Source organism: Anolis sagrei, chromosome 2, assembly GCF_037176765.1.
Source record: "Anolis sagrei isolate rAnoSag1 chromosome 2, rAnoSag1.mat, whole genome shotgun sequence".
Taxonomy (NCBI): domain Eukaryota; kingdom Metazoa; phylum Chordata; class Lepidosauria; order Squamata; family Dactyloidae; genus Anolis; species Anolis sagrei.
Window position 1 is genome coordinate 125072497 of NC_090022.1, and position 25619 is coordinate 125098115.

General features: G+C 40.4%; 1 protein-coding gene across 2 annotated transcripts in view; it reads right to left on the bottom strand.

Annotated features, from left to right (window-relative positions):
* Positions 1–25619, bottom strand: part of USP43 (ubiquitin specific peptidase 43) — a 125167-nt gene that overhangs the window by 2411 nt on the left and 97137 nt on the right. For both annotated transcript variants that reach the window (XM_060764498.2, XM_067463820.1), the window contains exons 8-14: positions 20877–20988; positions 9198–9301; positions 5704–5781; positions 4684–4813; positions 3779–4106; positions 2097–2255; positions 40–198 (exon numbers count right to left, since the gene is read on the bottom strand). In XM_060764498.2, coding sequence (XP_060620481.2) covers positions 40–198; positions 2097–2255; positions 3779–4106; positions 4684–4813; positions 5704–5781; positions 9198–9301; positions 20877–20988 — 1070 coding nt within the window. The remainder of the gene's footprint in view (positions 1–39; positions 199–2096; positions 2256–3778; positions 4107–4683; positions 4814–5703; positions 5782–9197; positions 9302–20876; positions 20989–25619) is intronic.

Below are 25619 nucleotides of genomic sequence, written 5' to 3' on the forward strand. Positions count from 1 at the left end.
CTAGTGTGTATAGGAAGCAAAAAAGTAGAAACCAAGCACCTTTCTCTTGGTTGTTGCTAGCATTGGTCATGGTGGGTGAGTCTGGCATTTTTGGTAGAGATGGGCAGGTGACCGAGTTATGGGACACCAGGCTCTCTCGCATGTTGCTTCCACCAAGTCGTGTCAGCCAGTGTTCAGAAATGGAGGAGCTGGTGGAACCTGCAAGTAAAACCCATAAATTATTGTTGGAACATTTGCGAATGTGTGCTCCTTGGGATCCTGTTCAACCAGCCAATAAATATCAAAGAGGCTTTGGAAAGCACACATAAACACAAGACCTGTGGATTCATTTGCACTTTTGGGAAATAAAAGTAAATATTAAACCAAACCATGAAAAATTTGGAAATTGCAGTGCTCATTTGTAAGCCAGCCTGAATTCATGAACCACCCTACCACTCCTTCTTAATTTGATAGAAAGGGATTGCTTACAAGTCTCTCAGAGCCTTTGATGAGTTTTCCACTGGACATCTCTGTGGGCTCAAGAAAACACCTGGTGAGAACAGTTGCCCATGAGGCATGGGACCCTAGGCATTCTTGGGTCAAGAAGACCCTCTGTATGAGTGTAGTTCTATCAGAAGCATAGTCTATAAATTTTCCACTGCTCAGTCTAATGCAGCCACATCTCTCAATTAGTTGCAAGACTAGGTAGGAGTGCAAGAGCATGGGAAATGATGCCTTTGTTCACTGGTTTTCACAGTTATAACTGTCAAATTTGGCCAGCAATTGTGGAAAGATAATGCAGGCTCCTCTTTTTTCCCTCCCCCATTTTTGTCTGTTTGTAAGGGTTTTATGCAGCCAAAGAGGGCCTAGTAGGCTCCTACAGAAACCCAAAACTAAATCTGGCTACCAGTATTTAAAAACTCAAAAATTACAACAGCAAAACAACAGAGAGTAAGCAATCAGGCACATCAAATCACTCTCAACAAAAGATTCCCCCAGGGACTTCCAAGCCATGAAATCCTAATCAAGGTGGTCAGTTGAAACATTCACACCTAGCTCCAGCAGACATAAGTCCTTTGTCCCACCCTGGTCATTCCACAGATATATAAACCAATTTTCCTACTTCCAACAGACCTCACTACCTCTGAGGATGCTTGCCATAGATGCAGGTGAAACGTCAGGAGAAAATGCCTCTAGAACATGGCCATATAGCCCGGAAAAACCTACAACAACCCAAAACTAAATTGGTAGAAAATGTCTAGATCAAGATTCTGGCAAATATGAGAAGTTCTGAAAGCTTTATCTGGGTTTAATCAGCATTTCTGGCATGTCAAGTGAATAGTAAACTGCTAAGAATCAGAGTTGTAGCAATTTACTATTGATTTTGCCAAAAAGAATAACCCTCGGGACACTCTCAATTAAGGTAATAATAATAATAATAATAATAATAATAATAATAATAATAATAATAATAATATTTTTTGTCGTGTCAGGAGCGACCTGAGGAACTGCAAGTTGCTCCTGTTGTGAAAGAATTGGCCCTCTGCAAGGACGCTGCCCAGGGGATGCCCAGATGATGTTGATGTTTAATAATAATAATAATAATAATAATAATAATAATAATAATAGGCAATTTCCAGTCACATCTCCTTTTCCTACTGGTCCTTTGTTGTCCATAACATGTGTGTGTCCTGTTTTTATTTTGAATTTTGAACATAAATACAAAATGCTGCAACTAGTTCATTCCTCTCATAGTCCTGTATTAAAATGGTGCTAGACATAGATGCAGCCTCACAACAACTTAATGAACCACTATTCCAGTATGCTGATCACCTGATCACACCCATCATAAACTGGGAGGCTATTTTATGGAATCTATTCTTAGTTCACACCAAGATAATGCAGGTCTGTAAATCATCCTTCTGAAATGAATAAGACCCATATCCAATATTCACATCAGCATGGGTCTTAAGACCCACTCTCTAAAATCCATGTTGGTACATGTTTAGAATTCCAAGACAGACATCAATTTCCCCAGGAAAGGACAGAAGATTGATAAATGTTCCAAATGTAATAAGCAGCTGCATCAGCAGGTAGGCTAAGTGCTCCTCGCAAACCTCTGACAGAACTTCCTCCAGACCAGCTTGGAACCACGCTGCGTCTTTGATAGAAGAGGATGTAGGCACCCCGTGTGCTGACTTCATCTTCCAAGACTGCTTCCACGGTGCTGTCATCGTAGCTGTACCAGTGACCATCCAAGGCATTGCGGCAGTATGCTGAGGATGGAACACACATCACATTAAAGCTGAAGTGGGGACATTCTGACCCTTCCATTGTTTGCACACTATTCCTCTCATACTAGAACAGACTGTCAAGAGCTGAAGGGGACAAATATTCAACAACTCAACAACATTCAAAAGCCCTGCCAGACAGGATACTTTGGCATGTGGAAAGGAGTTTCCTTCAGTTATGTAGACATTCTGGAGATCCAGAGGAATTGCCTCATTCTCTCCAAGATAAAGGCTTTCCAATTGTCCTAGCCCATCTCAGAACTTGACCATATCTGAATGCTCTCATAAGGGATTATTATTCCCAGGAAACAAGTGTATTTTTTCTCGCACGTGGCTCAATAATCCATCAACAAAATGTGACTTTTAAAATCTGTTCTATGATTTTCAACAGAACTACAACTTCTCACCCTTCCTGCTTGATGGGCTACTTGCATTTCACATGCTCACAGTGGGGTCATAGAAGCACCTATGTTGCCATGCACAATGTCCAGTATACTAAAGAGTTCAGTTTTCCCCCATTATTCATATTTAATTTTTAAATCGAGTTTCTAGCTCTTTCAAATCTGAAGAAAAATGTGACGAGGTCTGAGCAGTTCTTAGTGAATTCTCCAAATTTTAGAAGGGTTCAAGCTGGCAGGAATTCAAGTGCTGAGGCTTGTTTTGAATACACTTGGCTCACTATACGCAGGATTTCGGACAATGAACCTGCATGAAAGTGGAAAAAATGGGAATATCCCTGTCTACCAAACTCCTAATACTGTTGGCCATATTTAATACACAAGAAGTATGTATGTAATTTTGTATTGTCTATGGAATGACTCAGACTACAATGATGGATGGCATAATTTTAATATGGAATGTGATGTTTTTAAATGCTTAATATGTTTTTAATTTTAATTTTAATCTAATTTTATTTTATTTTATTAGAATTGTATGTGTTTTAAGGCATTAAATAATTGCCTCTGTGTAAGCTGCCTTGAGTCCCCTTCAGGGTAGAGAAAGGCGGGATATAACTAGAGTAAATAAATAATAAATAAATAATATTACATATATTTTATACATTTATGACTTACAAAAAACTTTTTAAAACTTTTCTTTACATTTTCTAATCTGATTTTTGTATTTAATATTTAATGACAAGCTCATAAATAACCAAATCTACAGAAGCAAAACCTGCAAAAGTTGATGTTCAACTAGATTTTTTTGTTATCCTTGCATATTGTTTTCTTCAAGGAGCCTCAAAATTAGAAGCTTAAGCAATTCAAAACACTAAAAAAGGCAACATGTGCAGACACACTTAATTTCTCTAGTGGACTCCATTGCTACACTAGTAATATTTTGGTGCAGAAACTGATCGCCCTCTCCCAAAGAAAATACTGCAAAGAACACAAGTAATCCATGTGGTAGTGCAGTATCATTGAACTTGAGCAGGGGCTACGAATGGCATAAGGGTAGCAGTTCCTCAGGACTATGCCAATTCCTTAGTGCACATCTGCTGTAGCACTCACCTGTATAGTGCCCACCCTGCATGCTTCCATGATGGTTGCAGACAGCATACAGGTCATAGAGGAAGTTGCACTGGCTGCCTTCTGGTGTGGGCTGCTTCCAGGGCCCCCATTTGCTGCCATGACTGCGCTTGGCCACATGAGGAGCCATATCAAGTCCATAAAGGGGGAAGCGCACTAGAGTGGAGAGCTTGTGGCGCTGCTCTCCCACCTGTCGGAAGCGTTTGAGGTGGATGATGAGGATGTCAGGTAGGGTCCACAGGCTGAGTTTGACCATGCCCTGCTGAAGGACCTGGCAGTGGGGACAGCGCCAGGCATCATCAGGGGCCAGCTACGGAGGAAGAGAGAATGTTGCCAGTTGTAAGGAATGGCACTGGGATATCGGAAATGCCTGGCAGATGTGGATGAATGGGTGCTGTTGTTTGCAGCAGCTGCTCAACCCTACTTCAAAAAGCCTATCAGCTAGGTCCAAGTCAGAAGATACTTCTGAGCAGAACAAGGGGAAAACAACTTGATGGGCATTTCTACTCCTGTCCAGAACAGCAAGATATTTTGTGATCTGCAAATTCACAAAGATTTGGGCACAGAGTCCCACCAAAGTAGAAAAAACTGATATAAATAAAAAGCACACATGCTGAGAGAACACTTCTCTAGTCATTTCTAGGTCTTCCAATATGAAATTGGCCCTCCTCTGAAAATTAACTGGATAATTGCATTGGAGGACCTCCAAATGCCAAGAGAAAACTTTTTTTTTTCAATCACACGTATGGCAGCAGTGGAGGCAGCAGCGTATACAGCAATCCAGAAATAACCAAATCTGTGAATGTTTACTCTGCAAATGTAGAGATATTTATATTCATCTCAGTTAGTTAAATCCTAGCATTCCATTGGGCTAAGTCCAGGGATACCTGTTCCTCCTTGGTGTAGAGCTGGAAGCATTCGTCCAGGGTGCAACTGTGTTGCTGCAGGTGCAGCTGCTGCTTCATCCTCACACTTTCTGCATCCTCAACCACTTCTTCTTGGATGTTGCCAAATAAGCTACAGAAATATAAATAAAAGAGCCAGAAGTGCCCTCAGCGGGGACTCTATAGTTGACATAAATTGGTCTCATGTGAGACAGACATCTAAAGTACCTATCAACATATCCCTGATAAAGCTGCACCACCTTGGTGTAGCTTCATCTATTGTCCAAGAATTGTGTGAATACAATGAAACTCTAAACCCAGCTGATCAGTCAGTACCACTTGAGCAAGAATGGAAGGATATTCTGATTCATTCTAAAGGTAAGTTAAGAAAAAATTCCATCTAAATGTTAGGAAGAGCTTCCTGATGGTGACAGTTGTTCAGTGGTGTAATATGTGTCCTTGAAATGTGATGGAGTCTTTTATCTAAAGCTTTTTAAATACAGTCTAGATGACAAAGCTTTGTTGGGAGAGTTTTGATTGCGTATTTCTGCAGACCCTTGGGATACCTTCCAACTATATCATTCCATACAATTTGTCTTGGATATTAAAGCCAATTTTTCAAAATAGTTAAAGAATTGAAGAGCCCTCGAAAGGACCCTCGGTGAGATTTTTCACCTTTTTCCTTAGAAGTCAGGCTTTTTACTGTGTCTCTTCAAATGTCAAACCTGATTGCTCTTCTACAATCACTTCTCCATCATGAAGAAGAACACACTGTTTCAACAGGTATTCAAGAATCACTGAGCTGGAAAAATCTAAAGTACAACTCATTCCCTTTCAGCATGGCTTCTCAATCAGTTCGCTTTTAAAAATAAAATAAAAGGAAAGAGCAAGTGCAGCATCCAAAAGACTGTGTGACTTTAGATAGTAGGTGGCACATTGTATAACTGAATACTTTCCCCCTCAATCAGCAGGTGCTTGGGGAGATTTGTGATGACTGCCCATCACAAAACATATCACACTTACCTTTCTTTGGTGCTCACATCCCACTCAATTACCAGCTTCACATGAGCAGGACCACCAGGACCACTAAACTGTAGCACTCTGCAGAAAGAAGAAGCTATTAGATACTTATGTGGCATGATAGTGGTACTGGGGAGCTCTATCGGTGATGGATCCTAATTTGGCACTGACACTTGAGACAGCTGCAGGAGGGGCTGTTGAAAAAATCAGAGTGGAATTCTGGTTCCACAAAGAGTCAGATGAGGCTCTTTTGCTGACCTCAATTGTCTACTATCAACATTAAATGCATGAACTACAGGTCATGGTAGGAATGCCAGAGCCACCACTGGCCAGCAGGGGGCAGGCTCCTCCCACACACGCTTAAAAATCACTTTTTCTGGGGTGTTTTTAGTTGTTGACGAGAGCCTAGACAAGAGACAAGATTTCAGAAACCTGAAAAATCAGTTAGAATAGCAAGAGTCAAATGAATGACCAATGTGCTGCTAACTTTTTCTGGCCATGAGCATCAAGATGTGATGAAGTCTTTGTGTGTGTGTGTGTGTGTGTGTGTGTGTGTGTGTGTGTGTGTGTGTTTCACTTCCCCATGGAAACTAATTCTAAATAAATTTACATTTTGTCAACTCCATGTCCTTCCCTTCCCATCTTCCTTCTGCTCTAATGCCATATTAAATTTTAGATTGTAAGGTTCTCTTGGGAAAACTTAATCTGCTTTCTTGGCTCTACGATTGAACTGTACTTTCCACCATCCTCACCATTGTCTGTTGCTGCTGCTGCTGCTATCGTTATTATGACATTGCAGTATGTCACAGCAAACGAGATCTATATGCTGGATTTCATATCACAAAATCACAAGTCGAACACTTCCCAAGCATCTAGGACTGTGTGATGTATTTTCGAATGATGCATGCAGATCCATGTAAGGTGGCCTTTTGCAGTTGACAGATCATGATTTTGTCAATATTATTGTTTCCAAGTGCTGGCTGAGATCTTTTGGCACGGCACCCAGTGTGCCAATGACTACTGGGATCACCTGGACTGGTTTATGCCAGAGCCTTTGCAGTTCGATTTTGATAACGGCTGAGTTTTTCCTGTTGTTTTTCCTCAATGCGACTGTCACCTGGTATGGTGACACCAATAATCCAAACTTTTTTCTTTTCCACAATCGTGATGTCTGGTGTATTGAGTTCCAAAAATTAGTCAATCTGGTATTATTATTATTATTATTATTATTATTATTATTATTACTACTACTACTACTATTACTATTATTTGAAACACAACAAGATGAGTCCACAGCAAACAAGATCACTCTGCTGGCTGTTGTATTGGATCACACATCGGACACTTCTCAAGTGTCTAGAACTGTGTGATATATTGGCAAAAAATGCCAAGGAATGACTAATTTGGGGGTAGATTGGTTCAGATTAAAATTAAACTTTTTAAGAGCAACCCTGCAAGCTCTAGGATCCCATAAACAAATCCTTCAAGGGAGGTTGTAAACCGATTTTTTCCTGATGTTCTCAGCTCAGCCCAGTCTGCTGTTCAAAACTATACTGACTTTTCAATGTGAGGACTCAGCACTGGAAGAAATAAGGTATGAGTAAAGTACACCTGACCTTGTGTAAAGTGCTATCTTACTTACTAGTGAGCTTATTCTCCCTAAACATGCTTTTGAAGTAGAGAGAACTTTCAGTTCAGGGATCCTGGATTTACCATTCCCTGACATGTTTGAGATCAGGACAATCTTTTTTTTTTCAGATTAACCACTGGAAAAAATGTCTCCCTCCCAACCACCAGCACCAAATGCAAATGCCATGTTGTCACTAGTAGCCACTTCCACACGTTGAACTAATCATTCACAGATCCTAGGATCTTAAATGGATTTCGATCTTTCCAATAGCAGCCACAAATCTAACAAATACATAGCAAGAGTACATTTTTACCAAAATATACTTAAGAGTCTAGGTTGCACAGCCATGAACATTTTCAAGCACGAAGGCACCCCTACAGAGCAGAAGGAGGGACAAAAATGAGAGGTTTTCTAGGATTGAATGCAAACATAGCACCCAATGTGGAACTAGGAAACACATTAAATAAGAAATCTCTCAAAGCATAGAGATAAGTACTCAATGTATAGAACCACTTTTGGGGGACTACAACTCCTAGAATCCTGCAACCAATATGCCATAAAGTTATATTGGATTATGGATACTGGAAAAAGTAGTCTTAAAGGTGATGTTTTCAAGCTGTTCAACAGACAACTTCATTTTGTGATAGTTTCACCCCACAAATATCAAGCAACCCCTAGCACTACCAGATGCCCATGGAGTGGTGAGACTGTGCAGAAGGATTGTTCAGATTCATTGTATTCTTCCCAGCTTAATCCTCTTTCTGAATGGCTTAGCTAATGTGCCACCTCCCTGGGAGCCTGGCAGTAAACTGCCCAATTGGGAACCATATAAAGGTCCCCCTGGGCCAGGTTGCAACACAATTAGTGAGTGCTGTGCCATGATGACAGCCCCCTGACTTGCTTCCTGCTTCTCAGGGACATTATCTGAGCTAACATTATCTTTGACTAGAATCCAGCTAGTAGGAGTTAAATCATTAATAATTCATGGGCCCCCTTCGTGAAATGCTCGATAGTGGTGCACATCCGGAAGGATGCAAAGCATGAGAGATAGCACTGCTGCTGTTTGAGGGTTGCCAGGTACACTGAACTGCTGTGGTGCTAGAAAGGAAGGAAGAAACCAGTTGACTTGGTCTGTCGAGTCACATTGGTTCAGAGTGGGGTGAGTGAGGGACTCCACCTAATATTTAAGGCCAAGAGGTAATCAGCAAGAAAATGTCCAGTTTACATGCTCAACAAGACTCACTTAGTAGCGTGTGGATGCACACACACCTTTCTGGATCTACTTGACTGTGTGAGCTTAACAAGGGACATATATCAAGTTTGTCAATTCAGCCCTTAACAAGCACAGCTCTATGGCAGCTCCCTTCCATATACTTATTTGAACAGTGCCTTGAAGAAAAATTTACCTTCTTTTTAAAGTTTCTTTTATGTATACATAACTTTTGTGTTCAAATAAAACTGTTCAGCATCTTCACAGTATTGATGTTAGGTATACCCCACAAATATCAAGCAACCCCTAGCACTACCAGATGCCCATGGAGTGGTGAGACTGTGCAGACTGTTAAAAATAAAAATGGGATCCACACCAATTCCAGGTGTTAACACAACAAAATGTTGAAAAATAAAAGGTGAGTGAGGAAGACTACTTCTGCTAGGCAAAAGGGATAGATCAGGCATAGTCTATGCAGAGCTTGAAAAATTACTTTCGGGGATGCAATTTTCTCAAATTCCCAGCCAGCATAGTCAACAGGATTCTTGGAGTTGTAGCTTGGAGTTGTAGTTTCCAATTCCTTTTCTCTCTCTGCTTTCTGACTTCTGGCACCCTTCTTGACTCATCTGTAGGCTTCCGGTGCATTTAATTGCTTACCTGTCCACGGCGGGATGGTAGAGCGGCCAGCTGTCCTGAGGAGAGAGGTAGCTGCACAGAGTAGAGCCTCCAAGTACTCGCACCTGGAACAGATTCCCAGTAGCCTGAAAAAAGACAAATGAAGGGAGGTGGATATGAGCCAAAGGATTCTGTGTGTCATCTTCTCCCTGGAAAAGATGTCTGCTAAATGACTTAGGATGAGCCAAAAGATGAAGCGGGAAAGAGGAGAATCAGCAAGATGTCTGCATTTGGGGAAAAGCACTGTGGTTGATAACTCTTGTGTTACTTTCTTTTCTTTCCTTACTTTCTTGTGTCTCCCACACAAGATAGCACATAGAGTCAAAGCAAAATAGACACAATGAAATAGTGTTTTGCAATTAGTTAAGAACAATATTTCATTAATTGATATACTGAAGCATATTAAAGAGTTCATTTTTTAAAATGCATGTGGTTCGGATATATGAAGCTTCCTTATACAGAGTCAAATGACTGCTACAATGGGGGCTGGTACAGCAAATGGAGTCCTTCAGCCCCAAAATCTTGGTGTGTAGAAATATCTAAGACCAACCAAGTTACTGTGGTTCCCAAGCCAAAAGACCCCACAAGAAAGCACTGCCTCCAATACCCCTGACAATAAAAGTAGCATAATAGGGATTTTCTGCCTTTTCGTAATGTGTACATCACATTATGAAACCTACTACTATTACTACTACTTGAGTCAGTTATTTCCCAGTTTCAAATGACATAGCCAGTCTTATCTTTTCTCATTTACTTTGCCTGAACCATGCATAACTGCTTATGTCACCCTTCAGCATAACCCTTAAATAGATTTAACCCAGTATTAAATTACAGATCTCGTGAACATATAAATGCACCCAATCATCCCATAACTTTGGTTTAAATCCATTTGTGCACCCAAAATAATGTGATTAAAAGATGGCAGCAGACTAAAAGTCTACTGTTTCAAAGCATGTTTATAAGCAGTGATATTTATGTTCATACAAAAGCAAACACCAATAGCTATTGTGTGATAGTTAATTTAAAACAGAGAATGAGAACCTGATAATAGACTCCAAGTAAATTACAGGTTCATGCAGGCAGATGGAGCCTAGGTTGCAACTGCAATCTCACTTGGTTCCACCTCTATCAGAAAATTGTTTCACCTTTTCCCTGATGCCACTGCAGCTTCCCAACCATCATACAAATGGACTAATTTACTCCTCCGTCCCCTTCTGCAATGCTGCTTTGCCATTACAGCCAGCATATGATTAGCTAACACATTCTGCATTTCATTATGTTTGTGTCCGTTTCCCTCATCTTCCTGACAAAGATTGTAATGGGATCTGATGAGTGGACGAGTATGAATCCATGACTGTGACACTCTTCAGATGTGAATCTACAGATCAACAAGTTATCTCCCCCTTTTCCCCCCAACCTCAATGTTCCACATAATCTGGACTTGAAAAAAGAGTAACCTTTTCTTATCTACATCACATGTCTTCTGTCTCAGATTTCAAACAGAGATTAATTCAATTACGTTTTCAACCTGCATGATAGTAACAGGGACTTCTGTTTTCATGGGCCAACAAATATGTTATACTTTAAAGGATTTCTATTCACATGATGTCACATTTGAGGATAATCAAAGAGTGGTGGAATGATTCCCCTACGTTCTCGTTTCACCTCCTTGAATAAGAATGTGAAGGTTTGAGGTAAACATGGAACAACTGGGGAGGTGCAAATTTTTTCTGGATTTCTCTCTAAGGATATATATCTTTAAATAGAGACACACATGCACGCACACACACACAAACCTCTGATGAAATGTTTCTTTTTGGAATTAATTACCCCCTCAGAGCCATGCATTTTTTAAAAAAAAAATAAACACACCCAAAAATTTACACACTAAAAATGCCAAGAATTGTGGACTGTGAAAGCTGATAAGTGAAGCAGACTACAGAATGGGAGCATGAACATTAAACACAACATTCAAATGCAAGACACATTTCAGCACCTTGTGGATATGGCCATCTTCCTGAGAAGAAAAAGAAGGGGGAATTCTTCATTGCTTGTGACAATCTGCTACTGAAAAGTTCTGTATTTCTATAAGTTAAATTTTATTTTCAAATATAATACCAGATTGGTCCTAAAGATTTTGACTGTTCCTGTCCAAGTGGTGCATTTTTTGTTTACAGCCAAATTGGCAAATTCTGTTCATGGTTTCCTCCCTCAATTTCTCAAGTGACAAAACTACGATGCCTTACATATAGTTACTCTATTTATTTATTTATTTATTTGCTGCATTTGTTAACCGCCGCTCTCAGCCCTAGAGCGACTCGCGGCGGTGTACAACATATAAAATCACATTTCACAATAAGCTACAACAACAAAAACCAACATATCACTAATATACAATCATCTAATTACACTAAAATAATCCGCTCCGCCTTATCATAGAATCATAACCAAGCTCGTAGTCCATATTCCGTTCCAGTTGTCATTTCCAGTTACTGTAGCATTCAGTTAAATGCCTTCTCGAATAGCCATGTCTTCAGGCCTTTACGGAAGGACATAAGGGAGGGCGCCTGTCTGATGTCCACAGGGAGGGTGTTCCACAGCCGGGGGGCCACCACCGAGAAGGCCCTTTCTCTCGTCCCCGCCAGACGTGCCTGTGAAGCAGGCGGGATCGAGAGAAGGGCCTCCCCAGACGATCTCAAGGTCCTCGTGGGCTCATAGGCCGAGATGCGGTCCGAAAGGTATTTTGGGCCGGAACCGTTTAGGGCTTACTCTACATAAATTCTGATTACTGCCCCTGGGATTCTGCTTTGAATTCTCTCATAAGCGACTTCATGACACCCTGGTTTTGTCACAAGCTTATAGGACCAAAACTACAGGAGTCTTCTGTATGAAATCCTGGGTTGCTTTCTCATTCTTGTATCAAACTTGTGGAATATTCTAAGCTCCAATTTTCACAGGCTACATTTTAATGATGCCTGTTCATTTTCCACCTCTTGGTAAAATATCTGAGAAAACCAGCACTTGGTTGCCCTGGGTCTCCTTTAGGTATAGATTCAGGCATAGAAGGGGAAAGGCAACCGTTCCTCATAGGCATATTTGCCTCCAAATGGCCAAGTGGTGCTTACAAGCTAGGCTTCTGTAAATATCCCCAAGCAGCCATTAAAGCATAAGAAGGCCACAGAGTTAATTAAATTTCTGCATGCTTTAATTAAACCTAATTTAATGAAAACAGCTCTTTAGAACCACAGGGCAAACCAAATGTTGCAAGGGGGTTTGTTATTTCCTTCAGTAGTTACCTTCTCTTTCAGCGAAAACACAAAGATAAGTGGCAGGGGCAAACAATGTATAGATTGCTGTTAAGGTGTGTGGCACATCAGGGACCTGGTCCTGTCAGATGGAGGAGGAAGATACAGAGATGTCACAATCAGTTCCACTCACTTGCCAGTCTTGTTTCCCCAAAACATAAAGAAACAAGAGAAGTCCTGGTAGAGAAGACTGGGGGCTCATCTAATCCTGCCTTGAAAAATGGGCACAGGTGCTTCTTGGAAGTTCACAAGCAGGAAAAAGAGAACAGCCATCCCCGTTGTTGTTTCATGTTAACTGGTATTTGGGGGCAGAGTGCCATTGTTATCAGTCGCCTCTACTCCATCCGTTTTTCTTTACTATGTCTTTTAAATTGATCTAAGTTAGCTGCTTTGAACTTAAATTAAATTAAATATCAGCGAATATGGCTCATGATGAAGGATTCTAGGAACAAAACATTTATGAGAACCAAAGGATGGAACCCTTTTATGGCTCCTATGTTGAGATTTAACGGCTCCATAATTAACCTAATGCCTCTGCCAAAGTGCCACAAGCAATCACTTTTCAGAGCTGCTTCTACCACTTTGGTTTAGCTATCTTAAGAACATGGGCAAGCTGCTTGTGGTTGTGAAGGTACCAGCTTCCATGAGGGTGATAATCTAGGCCATCTGATTCAGGAGTGGGTAGGTGTTGATTTGTCCAAATGAGTGGGGGCACAGTCTAAAAGAAGATAGGGTTACACTCCAGACAGCAATTCCAACTTAGACCCTAAGTATTATGAATGAATAGACTTTATTTATGCCCCGCCACCATCTCCCATATTATGGAGAGCTCAGACTCTCATCTTTTCCTTTTCAACTTTTTGTCAGTCTTTCTGTATTTGAAATATTTCCTCTTTTAACCTCAAATATTACCATGTTGGAATTCCTCAGCAACTTTCCACTTGCATACACATTAAAATTAATAGCATTTTTCAATTAATTCAACAACAATTTCGATTTTGTATTCCTTGGCAAAATTTCAAATTCTGGGGCCACCCACCTTGTAATCATCTGTTTTAGGGCACAGACATTTATAGGACTGTGCAATCAGTTTGGGTTACTGTGACAGATCTTCACTGGCTTCTGTGAGGGACTGGTTTCAATCCTCTTATCTTCCTCATGCGGGAAAGGTGAGAAGTGAACAAACCAGGTGTATTCAAATCAGGACTTCAAGAGGAAGTTGAATCCTGAGATTGAGAGGACTCAGTCAAGTCCCAAAGCACTAGCTAAATGTACTTCTCCTTATTCCATGGAGTTCACACATTTTGAACTGAATACTCATTGCTTCTATTGGCTTTACTCATTGTTAGTTTTAGAAGCTGCTAACTTTTTATTTTAAACATTAGTGGCCTGGTTTCTTTCAGGTTCAAGTAGAAGTATTGCACAGGTCTTGCTTATTGTAAAATGTTTCCCAGTACCTCACAAATCTAAATCTTTCCTCCTCATATCACAGTTTTATCCAGAGATTGATACACACACACACACACACCTTAGATTTGCTTATCAGTTGGCTCCATGTGTGAAACAGATAAGCGTTCACATGACATTTGAGAATTCTGGCTTTCCAAATCCTATCTAACAAAATGACATAACTATATTTCCCTGGATCACTGACGCTGATATGCATCACACCATCTTCTTTGCATCATCTTTCAAGTCACCTAACTATATGCAATAAGGAGGCAGAGCAATGTCAAAATAAAGGGATATCAAGATCCAAGGAAACTATGGAAAAAAGCAGATGGTTAGCCAAAGCTAGCAGTTGGACAAAATCCAAGGCAGTGATTGTTGAGAAAAAAGAAGAGCTTATAAGGAATTCTTACACCATATACATATTATTTAGATTAAGGAGCACTAAGGGAAGGTAGGGAGTAGGCAGAGATTTGCTTTCATAAACGTGTTTAGATAAGCTTCTGTGTCAATATGGGAAACAGACTTAAACTGATTCTGATCACTGCCCGTCGAGACCAGTAAAGTCAATTTTGAACACTGCAAGTTTTAAGAAATGACTTTTCTTCTCTATTCCTTGATATTCTTAGTGTTCTCCACATGTTTTCCATCCAAGTGTTAACAAGATGGACCTTACATCGCTTCCAAAATCAGAAGAGATTGAGGATGTACAGGCAGTCCCTGAGTTACAAATATCTGACTTACAAATGACTCATATTTAAGAACAGGGATGAGACAACAGGAAGTGAGAGAAATCTACCCCTCGGAAGGGAAATTCACTCCTGGAAGAGGTATCATAGGGGGAAAGTGTCTCCACTGAAGCTTTCCCACCAATCATTTTTTCCACAAGCCATTTTTTTTTCCAAAATCCAGTTATTAAAGAGAAAGAAAGTGAGGTGAAATCTTCTGAAAAGAGGCACAGACAGCAAAACAAATTCCATGGGATTGCGAGCCCTTCCCTATGCTATCCAAAGCTTCTAGAGTTACTCTTTCAAAATGTACTTGTTCCGACTTACAAATTCAAATTAAGAACAAACCTACAGAGCTTATCTTGTTCGTATACTTGTGGATGGTTTGCATTCAATGCTGGTGCTGTGCCATTGAATTAGAGGTCAATTCACTGATTCACAGTGAAGCTAAAGCCCAGCTGGTGCAAGTCATCAGGCATGAAAGAAAATCTGTGGAGAACGCCAATCCGAAACATCCACGGTTTTACCACCAAGAGTACCCTGTTATGACCTGCCACACCAGTGTTTTGTGGGCTTTCTGTTGGGCTTGGTCATGTTTATCCAGATAAAATAACAAATTCATACCCTCAATGGTAAAAGAAATCCCCAAGTAGTGCCTGGGACTTCATCCTAATCCCATGGTCCATGGCATCTACCCTGTGCCAAAATCAGACACAAATGGCACACTCCACTTTCTGCTTGAGAGGCCATTAAAACAGAGGATTTAATGATGACAAATGAGGGCTTGCTTTTCCTATCAACACTGTCTTCCTGTGTGGGCCTTGATATTCTTCAACATATTAAGATGGCAAGAAATATGGTAGTTAAGACAGCAGGGAGTTTTCAGATTTGAGCATTTACTGTCTGACCATGGCATTGGAGATGGAATAGCCCATTCTGAAGCCAGTTTAACGAGGCCAATTCATTACTACTACGTGAACTGCAAACTTTCCCTAATTGACTGACCCACAGAAGCAACAAAAAGTATTGGCTCCCTAGGCCTCCAGAAAGGAACACAGTCTTGCTAGGTAGCTCCATCTTAATATTTCATGCCAAGTAGCTACAGGATGACTCCCTTGTGGATGAATTGTGCTGCTAGCTCACCATTCTTCGAGACTCTTTTGCAAAATTAGATACTGCTGGTGGCACTCCCAAGGCATTTTTACAGCAGGATATGAGAAAACAAGCACAGCCCGTGACAGAAATAGCTCATTGTTCTTACTGATCTTATTTAGTGTCATGAGGAGAAATATAAGAAGCTGTTGCACATCATTGGGTTATGTAGCTCAGTATCATCTCGCACTGACTGATGGTAGTTTTCCAAAAAAAGTCAGAAAAGGAGTTTTCCCAGTCTTATCTATACATGCCAGGGACTAAATATCTTGAGACTTTCAGCATGCATAGCATCTGTTCTAATTAAATTCATTAAAACAATGTATCCTGGTTATTGGAGAGAAGTACATGTAAAAAGAACCTTACTGACAGCTAAAAAACCCAATGAATTATTTGTCTGCATGAACAGAAGTAGATTCCAGGTCAGAGGAAACAACAGTTCTGATCTACTCTGCATTAGTCAGGCAATGTCAAGAATATTTTGTCTGGTTCTGGGTGCCACATTTTAAAAAAAAAGTTGACCAATTTGAAGGTGCCTAGACAAGAACGGCCAGGTTGTCATTCCAAAAATAAATTCAATGGAAAGGCTGAAGAAACTGAGTAAGTGAACTTGGAGAAAAGATCAACAATAAAACCACAGAGATACAAGAGATATCAAGGACCTCTACTTTAGCTATCTGCCATGTAGTACACAGCTACAGTGCTACTAAGATACAGCGTCCTATCTGTTTAAAGACCTCAAATGAGGAAAAGTCTAGTATTTGCTGAGGCAGTCCATTTTGCTACTGAACAGCAAGCTCTTTCTTTGTTTAGGTACAATCTCTGCCCTTGTGCTGAATCCATTAGTTCATGTCCAAATCTTTGGAGCGGTAGAAAACAAGCTTGCTCCATCTTTCCTTCCGTTCACCTCTAAGTCTTCTTTTCTTCAAAAAAGAAGTAGGAAGCTCAGTTTCCTACTCCGTTCCTCATATAACTTGGTTTCCAGATATTTTACTATCTTGGTCACCTTCCTCTGGCCATGCTGGTTTGTCAACATGATTTTTGAATTGTAATACCCTACACTGGACAGTGTTTTCCAGGCGAAGTTTTTCCAAAGCAGAATAGAGTGATACGATGACTTATCTTGATCTTGACAATTTAATTTGGTTGATAAAGCTTAGAACTGCTGCTGTTTTTGTAGCTGCTACATCACGCTACTGACTCATGTTTAATTTATGGTTGACTAGGACTCATAGATCTTTTTCAGGTGTACTATTGTCAACTCAAGTGTTACCCATCCTATATTAGTGCAGTAGATGTAGTACTTTACATTTGTCCCTATTGAAATTTCTTTCATTAGTTTTGTCACAGATCTCCAACTAATACAGTTAATTTAGAATTATGATCTTGTCCTCCATGGTGTTTGCATTCTCCAATTTTATCTGCAGATTTTATAAGCACCCCAGGCATCACTCTTCTCCAGAATGAAGAACTGTTGGTGAGAAATCTTTGGGTTCTTTCAATCAACCAGTTACAAATCCATATAACAGTAGCATTGATTTGACCATATTCTCCTGAAAATCAATAAAAAAATGGAACACAAATACAATTAATTAAAAATGGGATTTATATTTGACAGGTTGCCAACAAGGTGAGCCAACAAGAACCAACACATGGAAATTATTTTTAAAAAACAGATTTTGGATAATTTAAAGAAATAGATATCCTTTGGGCTGAATACCACATACTGATCAGAGAAGGGTTGGATTATATCAGTGGTTCTCAACCTGTGGGTCCCCAGATGTTTTGGCCTACAACTCCCAGAAATCCTAGCCAGTTTACCAGCTGTTAGGATTTCTGGGAGTCGAAGGCCAAAACATCTGGGGACACATGGATTGAGAACCACTGGATTAGATAATCTTGAAGGCCCTTTAAAACTCTGGTTCTACACTGGACAATGTTGAAAGCAGCTCCATCCAAGAAGCTAGAATGATCTCCTCCTCCTGAAATCCAACACTTTCCATCCCAGTGCAACCTTGAAGACTTGAAACACCACCATGTGTTCATACCCCATTGTCTGTGTCTGCTTGGATTTTAAACTTCTGAGTGCAGCCCATTGGGGTTCTCAATGGGCAACAATAGTGAATCATTGTTTTAGTCAGTGAAGTGAGGCTGCATTTCAGATTGACTGAGTGAAGGCAAATTGACAGAGAATGCCCTACTGCTTTTCAAAAACTGCTGGGATGAGGAAGGACATATTGGTCCCCATGCACTGATTCCTTGACTGGCACATTAAGAAAAAACATTATTTTCTTCCTAACAGTTCATTATTATAGGCTACTAGATAATGGACTTCACAGATCAATGGGAAATGCTGCAGTCCAAATCACTAGTTTATTTATTTCTGTTCTCCCAAAGGATACGGAGTAAGAAAGCCACAGACTGCACATTTGGAATTACTATGATTTCTTTGTAGTTAAATTAGCATACCCAAAATTATTTCTATATTAAGGATACTTATTTGCTTCCTCATCTGATTATTAGGCCTTAACACCAGATTATATAAAATAATAACAACACAGTTTTCAACATATGCAAAGTGTCATTCATTTGTCACTGAATAACCACAGTCAAGCCATGCTCATCTAGGATTACTAGAAAGGGCTAACAGCTCCGTGATTTTACTGTAGGTTTGATCCTGCAGGTCTCTTGTTATGTAGAAAGGGGCCATTAATGAACCAGTCACAAATACTTTGGATGTTTTCATTCCTTGCCATGAGCATAGCTGTCACGGATAAGGGCAGAATTTCCCACAATGCCTCCATCTGGTGCAGTGCCTGAGGCAGCTTTTAAAGCAAAACAAAGATTGACTCCCTACATAACACCTTGTTCTGAACTAGAACTGGATGTAATTCCAATTCTCCCCAAGACTTACTGGTAAAAACTGATCAAAATTGACTGAGAGAACCCAGATTATTCACCAACAGTTCTTCACATCCTAAGGAGCGGTGATTAATGGGTTGTTCAAGATTCTGTTCTTAGCCAGATTTTGTTCACCGTCTTTATAAACGGCATGGCTGATGGAATAGAGGGCATGCTTATCAAATATGCAGATGATAAAACAGGAGAGATGGGTAGCAAGTAAAGAGAGAAAAACAACCACAATCCTTTAGCAGAAGGGTCTTGCATCCCTTCATAGCAAATGGTAGAACTGGGTTCTGCAAAACAGCAAATTCTACTCAAGCTATCCCAGGGACAACACTGCATATAATTGCGGCTGGAGCATGGGTGCCTTGGGCTGGAGTATACCTTCTCCTCAGAGTAATGCAATTGGTATAAGGTTGCATTGAATAGAACCCAACCAAGGAAACTGAACTGTGCAGGTAATAAGCATAAATAAGTTACTATCAAGAAAACTGACTCCACCAATCCATTTCTGAACTGGTCAACTGCAGCATAAACTATCTAGCAGAACCTGCTAAGCTAAGAAACACTTCATATGCCACTGGTCAGCTGTGAATGCTTGCTGACAAGGACTCTAGAACTGATATGCCTGTAAACAGAGCGCCATATTGTCTATAAATCTCACTTCCTGTAACAAGTGCAATTCACAAATTCTATCCGGAAAGGAAGGCACCATACCCTATCAAACATTCATTGTGAACAGAGGTATGGCAGGGGAAACCTATTCTTAAAAGAAAGGTTTTCTTCCTAAAGTGCATGAATCATCAGAACTTTGTTGCTTCCAACTCTTCGTGACCTCATGGATTAGCCCACACCAGAGCTCCCTGTTGGCTGTGGCCACCCCCAGCTCCTTAAAGGTCAAACCAGTCACTTCAAGAATACCATCCATCCATCTTGCCCTTGGCCGACCCCTCTTCCTTTTGCCTTCCATTTCCCCCAGCATCATTATCTTCTTCAAGCTTTCGTGTCTTCTCATTATGTGGCCAAAGTACTTCAGGTTTGCCTGTGATATCCTTCCCTCCAGTGAGCAGCCAGGCATTATTTCCAGGAGTGTGGACTGGTTTGATCTTCTTGCAGTCCAAGACACTCTCAGAATTTTCCTCCAACACCACAGTTCAAAAGTACCTATCTTTCTTCACTTTCTTCCTTGTGATCCAGCTCAAAAATCCATAGGTAACTACAGGGAATACCATTGCTTTAACTAACATCAGAACTTAATGCTGCAGTTTTCACTTCCAAAAGTTCATTGTGAAAGAAACAGAAGTGATTAAAGCAGGACCATTCCCACTTCAAGAGTTCTGCATGGTGTTGATCATGCTGGCCTAAAAGATCCGTGAAAAATGTCCAAGTAACTACTCTGGATCTGGATGAGATAATCAATCTTCATTTTGCAGACAAATTTAATTTTAGATCCCTTGTGGCATCCAATTATGACTTAATAAGCTGTAATTTAATTAAAATGCTACTCGCTTGGAACAACTTTGAAAGAGCAGTTCTGTGCATGAATACAAAAATTAATCCAACACTGAAAATGAGTCACTTGTCCCTATATGGAATTTTGTTATTTCCGAACCAGACTAAAAGTTCCAAATCTTGTCACTGTGCATTACTGTGACCAAACTGAAATACATCTAACTGAAAGGCTGCATATTCATACTACTGTCTTCATTCTGTTTTCCATCTCCTACTATCTTCCGCATGTCAGATATTGGAATGTAATCTCCTTGGAGCAGGAACCTATTCCTGAAACTTAGTAACAGAGCATGCACACTGATGTTGCTATCTATCAATAAAGAAATGCATGTACAATTTATGAAATTAATGTCTAGCAGTAGTCCAGAGTTTCCCAGGAATTAATTAAGTTTTCCTTTCCCCATCATCATTCCTGAGCTAGAAAGGGAAGGAATGCTTCTGAAGGGTCTGGAAGAGGGTTATTCTCATCCCATGAGCTCTCTGGCAAATTCTTCTCATTCTGCTTATTAAAAAAAATTAAAACAAAAGCGCAGTATGCTCAACAGGAAGCTTTGAGAAGGAGAAGCTGGAGTAAGATACTCTGTTGAGATTGGATACCAAGGTCTACTCACCTGCACTTGGGCTTCCCTTCTCATCAGGTAGCGCATTTTGCCTAGGATGCATTGCTGTAGTTGATCCCATGACATAGCTCTGTCCTCCCGCATCAGTAGTGGAGGGCCAAACCTAACATATATAAAAACAAAGTACAACAACTCAAAGGCCGTACATCATAAAGAGTCATCATATTTTACTTAGAACTTCATGAGACACTGTAGCAAGGACAACAGGCTCCAACTCTCTTTGCTTGCACAGAAGGTATGGAACACACACTTAATGACTCATTCACCGACAGATGTAACAATATTAGGCTGTTTCTTCATGAAATAGAGCCACCATGTTTGGAATACACATAGTTCAAAGCCTTCCAAATTCCAGCTATAGATTTGTTTATTTATTATTCCATCTTTCTCCCAGCACAGAAGGTAGCTCATAAGAAATTAAAACTAAGTTCAGCTAAAAAAAACAACTAGTAATACAAAATTAAGGAATAGCTAAACAATTCATTTTAAAGATACGAATTCAAAGCTTGTTTAAACAATAATACAAAGATACACACAGCATAACCAATGTTTCAGTTGTTCCTTGTTCCACTCACAAGACTCATTTTTACTTCTTATGTTCCTGTTCATCTGTAACTGGCAGCAGCGAAAAACCAATGTTGTGCTCAAAAATTGACTGCAGGAAGGAATCCTGTTCAGCTGCGTTCCCTATATGTGGATGGTCAGCGACTGAAGGACAGACATCAGCCCAAATCATAGCGGTATTAGCTTGCTAACACCACAAGATACATGTTGCTACAATTATTATTAACATCTACCTTTTATGTCTATACTAAATTCAAAACTTCAAAATGAGATCTCTCCCACCAGCCAAGGTCCACAAACTGGCAATTCAAAGCTAGACAGTCATCTTCTTCTCTACAAGAATACATGACTGCTGTATGCAAAGGAAGGAACCTTATGCTAGAATTATTATTTTGCAAAAATACACACCAGTAAAGTTCTACAAGGCAGAAAGTCCTGGATTTAACACTTTCAGTTTTCCACTACTCATCATTTTGCATAGATACCTTACCCTTCTCTGGGGAAATTTAAAAAATCATTTATGCTTGATATGTAACTAATGGGGTTATGTGGGATTAGATCTCATTGCCTGCTTACCTTTCCTCAAGTCTGCAGCCTCATTAAAATTTCAATGTACAGTCCAAATTTTGTAAAAGACTATAGTCCTCCACTGCTGACTTCAGCAGGATTAAAGCCGCACAGGATTCACCTCACTAGTGCAACTGAGTTCTGCAAGACTCAGGGGGTTGGACTGGATGGCCCATGAGGTCTCTTCCAACTCTTTGATTCTATGATTCTAAGACACACACTGCCTTGTTCACCCAAATCTTCTCTAAATGTGCTTGGTTGGGACAGCTTAATGGAAGTGTGTGAGCTGGGATGATGAGATGAAGTATTGTGCATGCTTCCTTGACATGAGGCAATAGTGTATGGTGGCCAGCTAAAGTTTCTACTTCTGCTCCCCACTCTTAAGATCATTTCTCTTCCCCAAAAGAAAATCCATAAGGAAGTGGCCAGTAGGAGGTACTGCATGACTCCTGCTTGTTTGGATGCACACGCTCCATTCTCTACATCAGTCCCAAGGAAATTTCCAACATCACAGTGAAGACACAGAAAACCATAATTAATGAAACCTTTGAAAGGAGCCTGTCAAGATAAATCAAGAGAAGCAACTAGCAGTACGGGGAAACTGCACAGCATACATGGGCCTCTCCCCATCGGGATAATAATAATAATAATAATAATAATAATAATAATAATACTTTATTTATGCCCCGCCACCTTCTCCCCAAGGGACTCAGAGCAGCTTACATGAGGCCAAGTCCAACAACACATCACAACAGAAAAGCAATAACAACAATGCAAAACAATACAAAATAATATAAATCACATATAACAATAACATACAGGATTTAAAAGCTTATGGCCAGGCCAGATGTAATGATTTAAAATTTAAAAAATAATGCTGGGTATGACAAGATAGGATATATCTCATAGGAGGGTTTTAAAAAAGTGAGGGTTTTAAAAAAGTGAGGGGTACAGTCCAATGCAACCCAATGGTTAAAGTGCATTTGTAAGGATATTTTTCTGGGAGTTGTTCCTTTTTTCTGGGAAGGCACACTGGAATAGCCATGTTTTCAGGCTCCTCTTAAAGACTGCCAATGTTGGGGCATGCCTGATATCCTTTGGAAGTGAATTCCAGAGTCGGGGGGGGGGGGGGGGGGGACACCGAGTAGGCTCTCTCCCTCATCCCCACCAATCGCACCTGCAAGGGAGGTGGGAGCGCGAGCAGGGCCTCTCCGGAAGATCGAAGAGATCATGTGGGTTCGTACACAGAAATATGGTCACGTAGATAGCAGGTCTCAAACCGTTCAGGGCTTTGTAGGTAAGAACCTACACCTTGAATTGGGACGGGAAGATGAACAGCAGTCAATGTAGCTCCTTAAACAGGGGGGTTGACCACCCCCTGTAAGTCGCACCAGTTAGTAACCTGGCTGCCGCCCGTTGTACCAGTTGAAATTTCCGGGCCGTTTTCAAGGGCAGCCCCATGTAGAGTGCATTACAGTAATCCAATCTGCCTTTTTAATGCCTTTTGAATGGCTCTGCTCCATAATGAAATACCACTTTTCCATTACACTTCTAAATCTGTGCTATTATTCATGTCTTCCCTGTACTAATATATATCTAAGAGAAGCTTTGGTAATCTGATGATATCTTTATGCATCTGTTGCTGATCAAAACCTTTTGTTTGCAAAACGTAACTTTTATGTAGTTAATGGTTTCTCAGAAAGTTCTCATGATTACTTACTATGCATTCTAATAGAGTACAATCAGTTCTTGTATTAAACAGTCTAGCATAAGATAGATGGGTAGAATGGAAGGCATTTAACAATCTTAGGTTAAGGGCAGGGATGCTTGAGGACTATGCAAATTGACTAAATGGAAACCTAAATCTTATTTCCACTTCAAAGCCAAGATAATTATTTAAGGAAAAGTCTAGCCTGTTCCGACTGTCTGCATGGAAGATTTGGGACAGGCAAGACATTTCACTGTAGAGGCTTACATTTTGGGAGGCAAGATCTTAAAAAACCTTTTTGTAGAAATGACTTTTTCTCAATTCTGTAACTGAAAGGAAATATAAACAATCCTTTATATATTTCCAGAACTAGAAAACAGTGTGTGTATTTACGTTTAGGCTTCACTTTCTATGACTACAGCAAGCTCTTGTGTTTGTTTGGAAAACGCTATACACACACACACATAAACACATTGCCTTAGGATTTGAAAACTGCACATGCATCTCTTCATTTGAACTGCTTGATTACTGGCTTTAAAGGGAGCTTCATTCACAGCTGGTAACTGGGCATTAAAAGCTATGGTGGTGCTAGCATATCTCTTAGCCAGATTGACAGCTTAGTACTCCAGGCATCTTCAGTCTGCTTGGGTAACTCATCAAGGTACTCACAGAAGTTACCAAGAAAAATACTGAAAATCATAGGAAAAAATGCCATGAAAGCTTTCATCATTTAAGTAGCAATGCTTGCTTCAACTGGAGAGCACCTTCTCCACACACTCACTCTGCCCTGTCTACTATGCAATGTGAAAGAACAAGGATTTACATTAAGCAGTTCTCCTCTAGCATCTCATTATTTTCTGCACTGGGCTATATAGCTTTGGTTCTGCAACCAGTCAGGTCCAAAGCTCAGAGAATTATAAACTGAGTGAGGAAATCTAGCTCCAATGGCAATCTCGCCAATTTGTCAGGCCAAGAAGAAGTGCCAAGTTTACATAATTGACATGATTCCCTTAGAAGCACACACACAACTCTCTGGACCAACCTGAATGCCAACTCAACTTGTAACTAACCAGAGGTACCACATCAAGCTCAGCAACCCAGTTGTTAATGACAGCTCCATTCGATTTCCTGTCCAGCCTGGGAAATTAACATGCAGTCAATTTAGACAGAAACAGCAACAGCCACAGAACTGGTGAAAGAATAAAAAAATTGATGCCCTCATAGTCCGGCATAGTTACTTCTTAGCACAAAATTCTGTAAACTTGCTAGCTAGCATGGGCAATGACTTAGGGTCCTGAGAGCTGTAATTCAAAAGGTAACCTCTGATCTGGAGAATCAGCTGGGATTTGTGTTTACCCTTTCTACCCATATCTTAAGCCCTATTATCACCGTGTGCTTTTTCGTTGAACAAGCAGGATTTAAACAAGTAGAAGTTCAGGTCTGGAAAAGAAATAGGTTTCTAGAAACAAGGTCAGAAGCCTTGGAAAAAAGGGAGGGGGAGTCTCAGTCTGTCTGGATAACATGGAAATATTGCTAGATAAATTGCCTTCCATAAAGCTCAGCATGTCACAAGCTGTTTCCCAGCCGATGATGGTTTATTAGCCACTGCAAGCATGTGGAGTGTTACTTAATGACATCTGGGATGTGCAATGCGAATTCATTACTTGCCTACAGTGCTTTAGCATCCAATCACCCTCCTGTGAGCTCATCCTTGCCTGCAGCTACTGGAAAATGGAGAACTGCTTCCCCATCTCCAACATGGGGAAACATGGACTTCTGATGGAAAGAAACTCTCACTGTCACAAGCAAAGTTATAGGGTGGATTCAAGATGCCCTGTGGTTGTTTGTCCAGAGCAGCTGCACAGGCCAAGTTAGCCAAAGCAGCTGCACAAGAG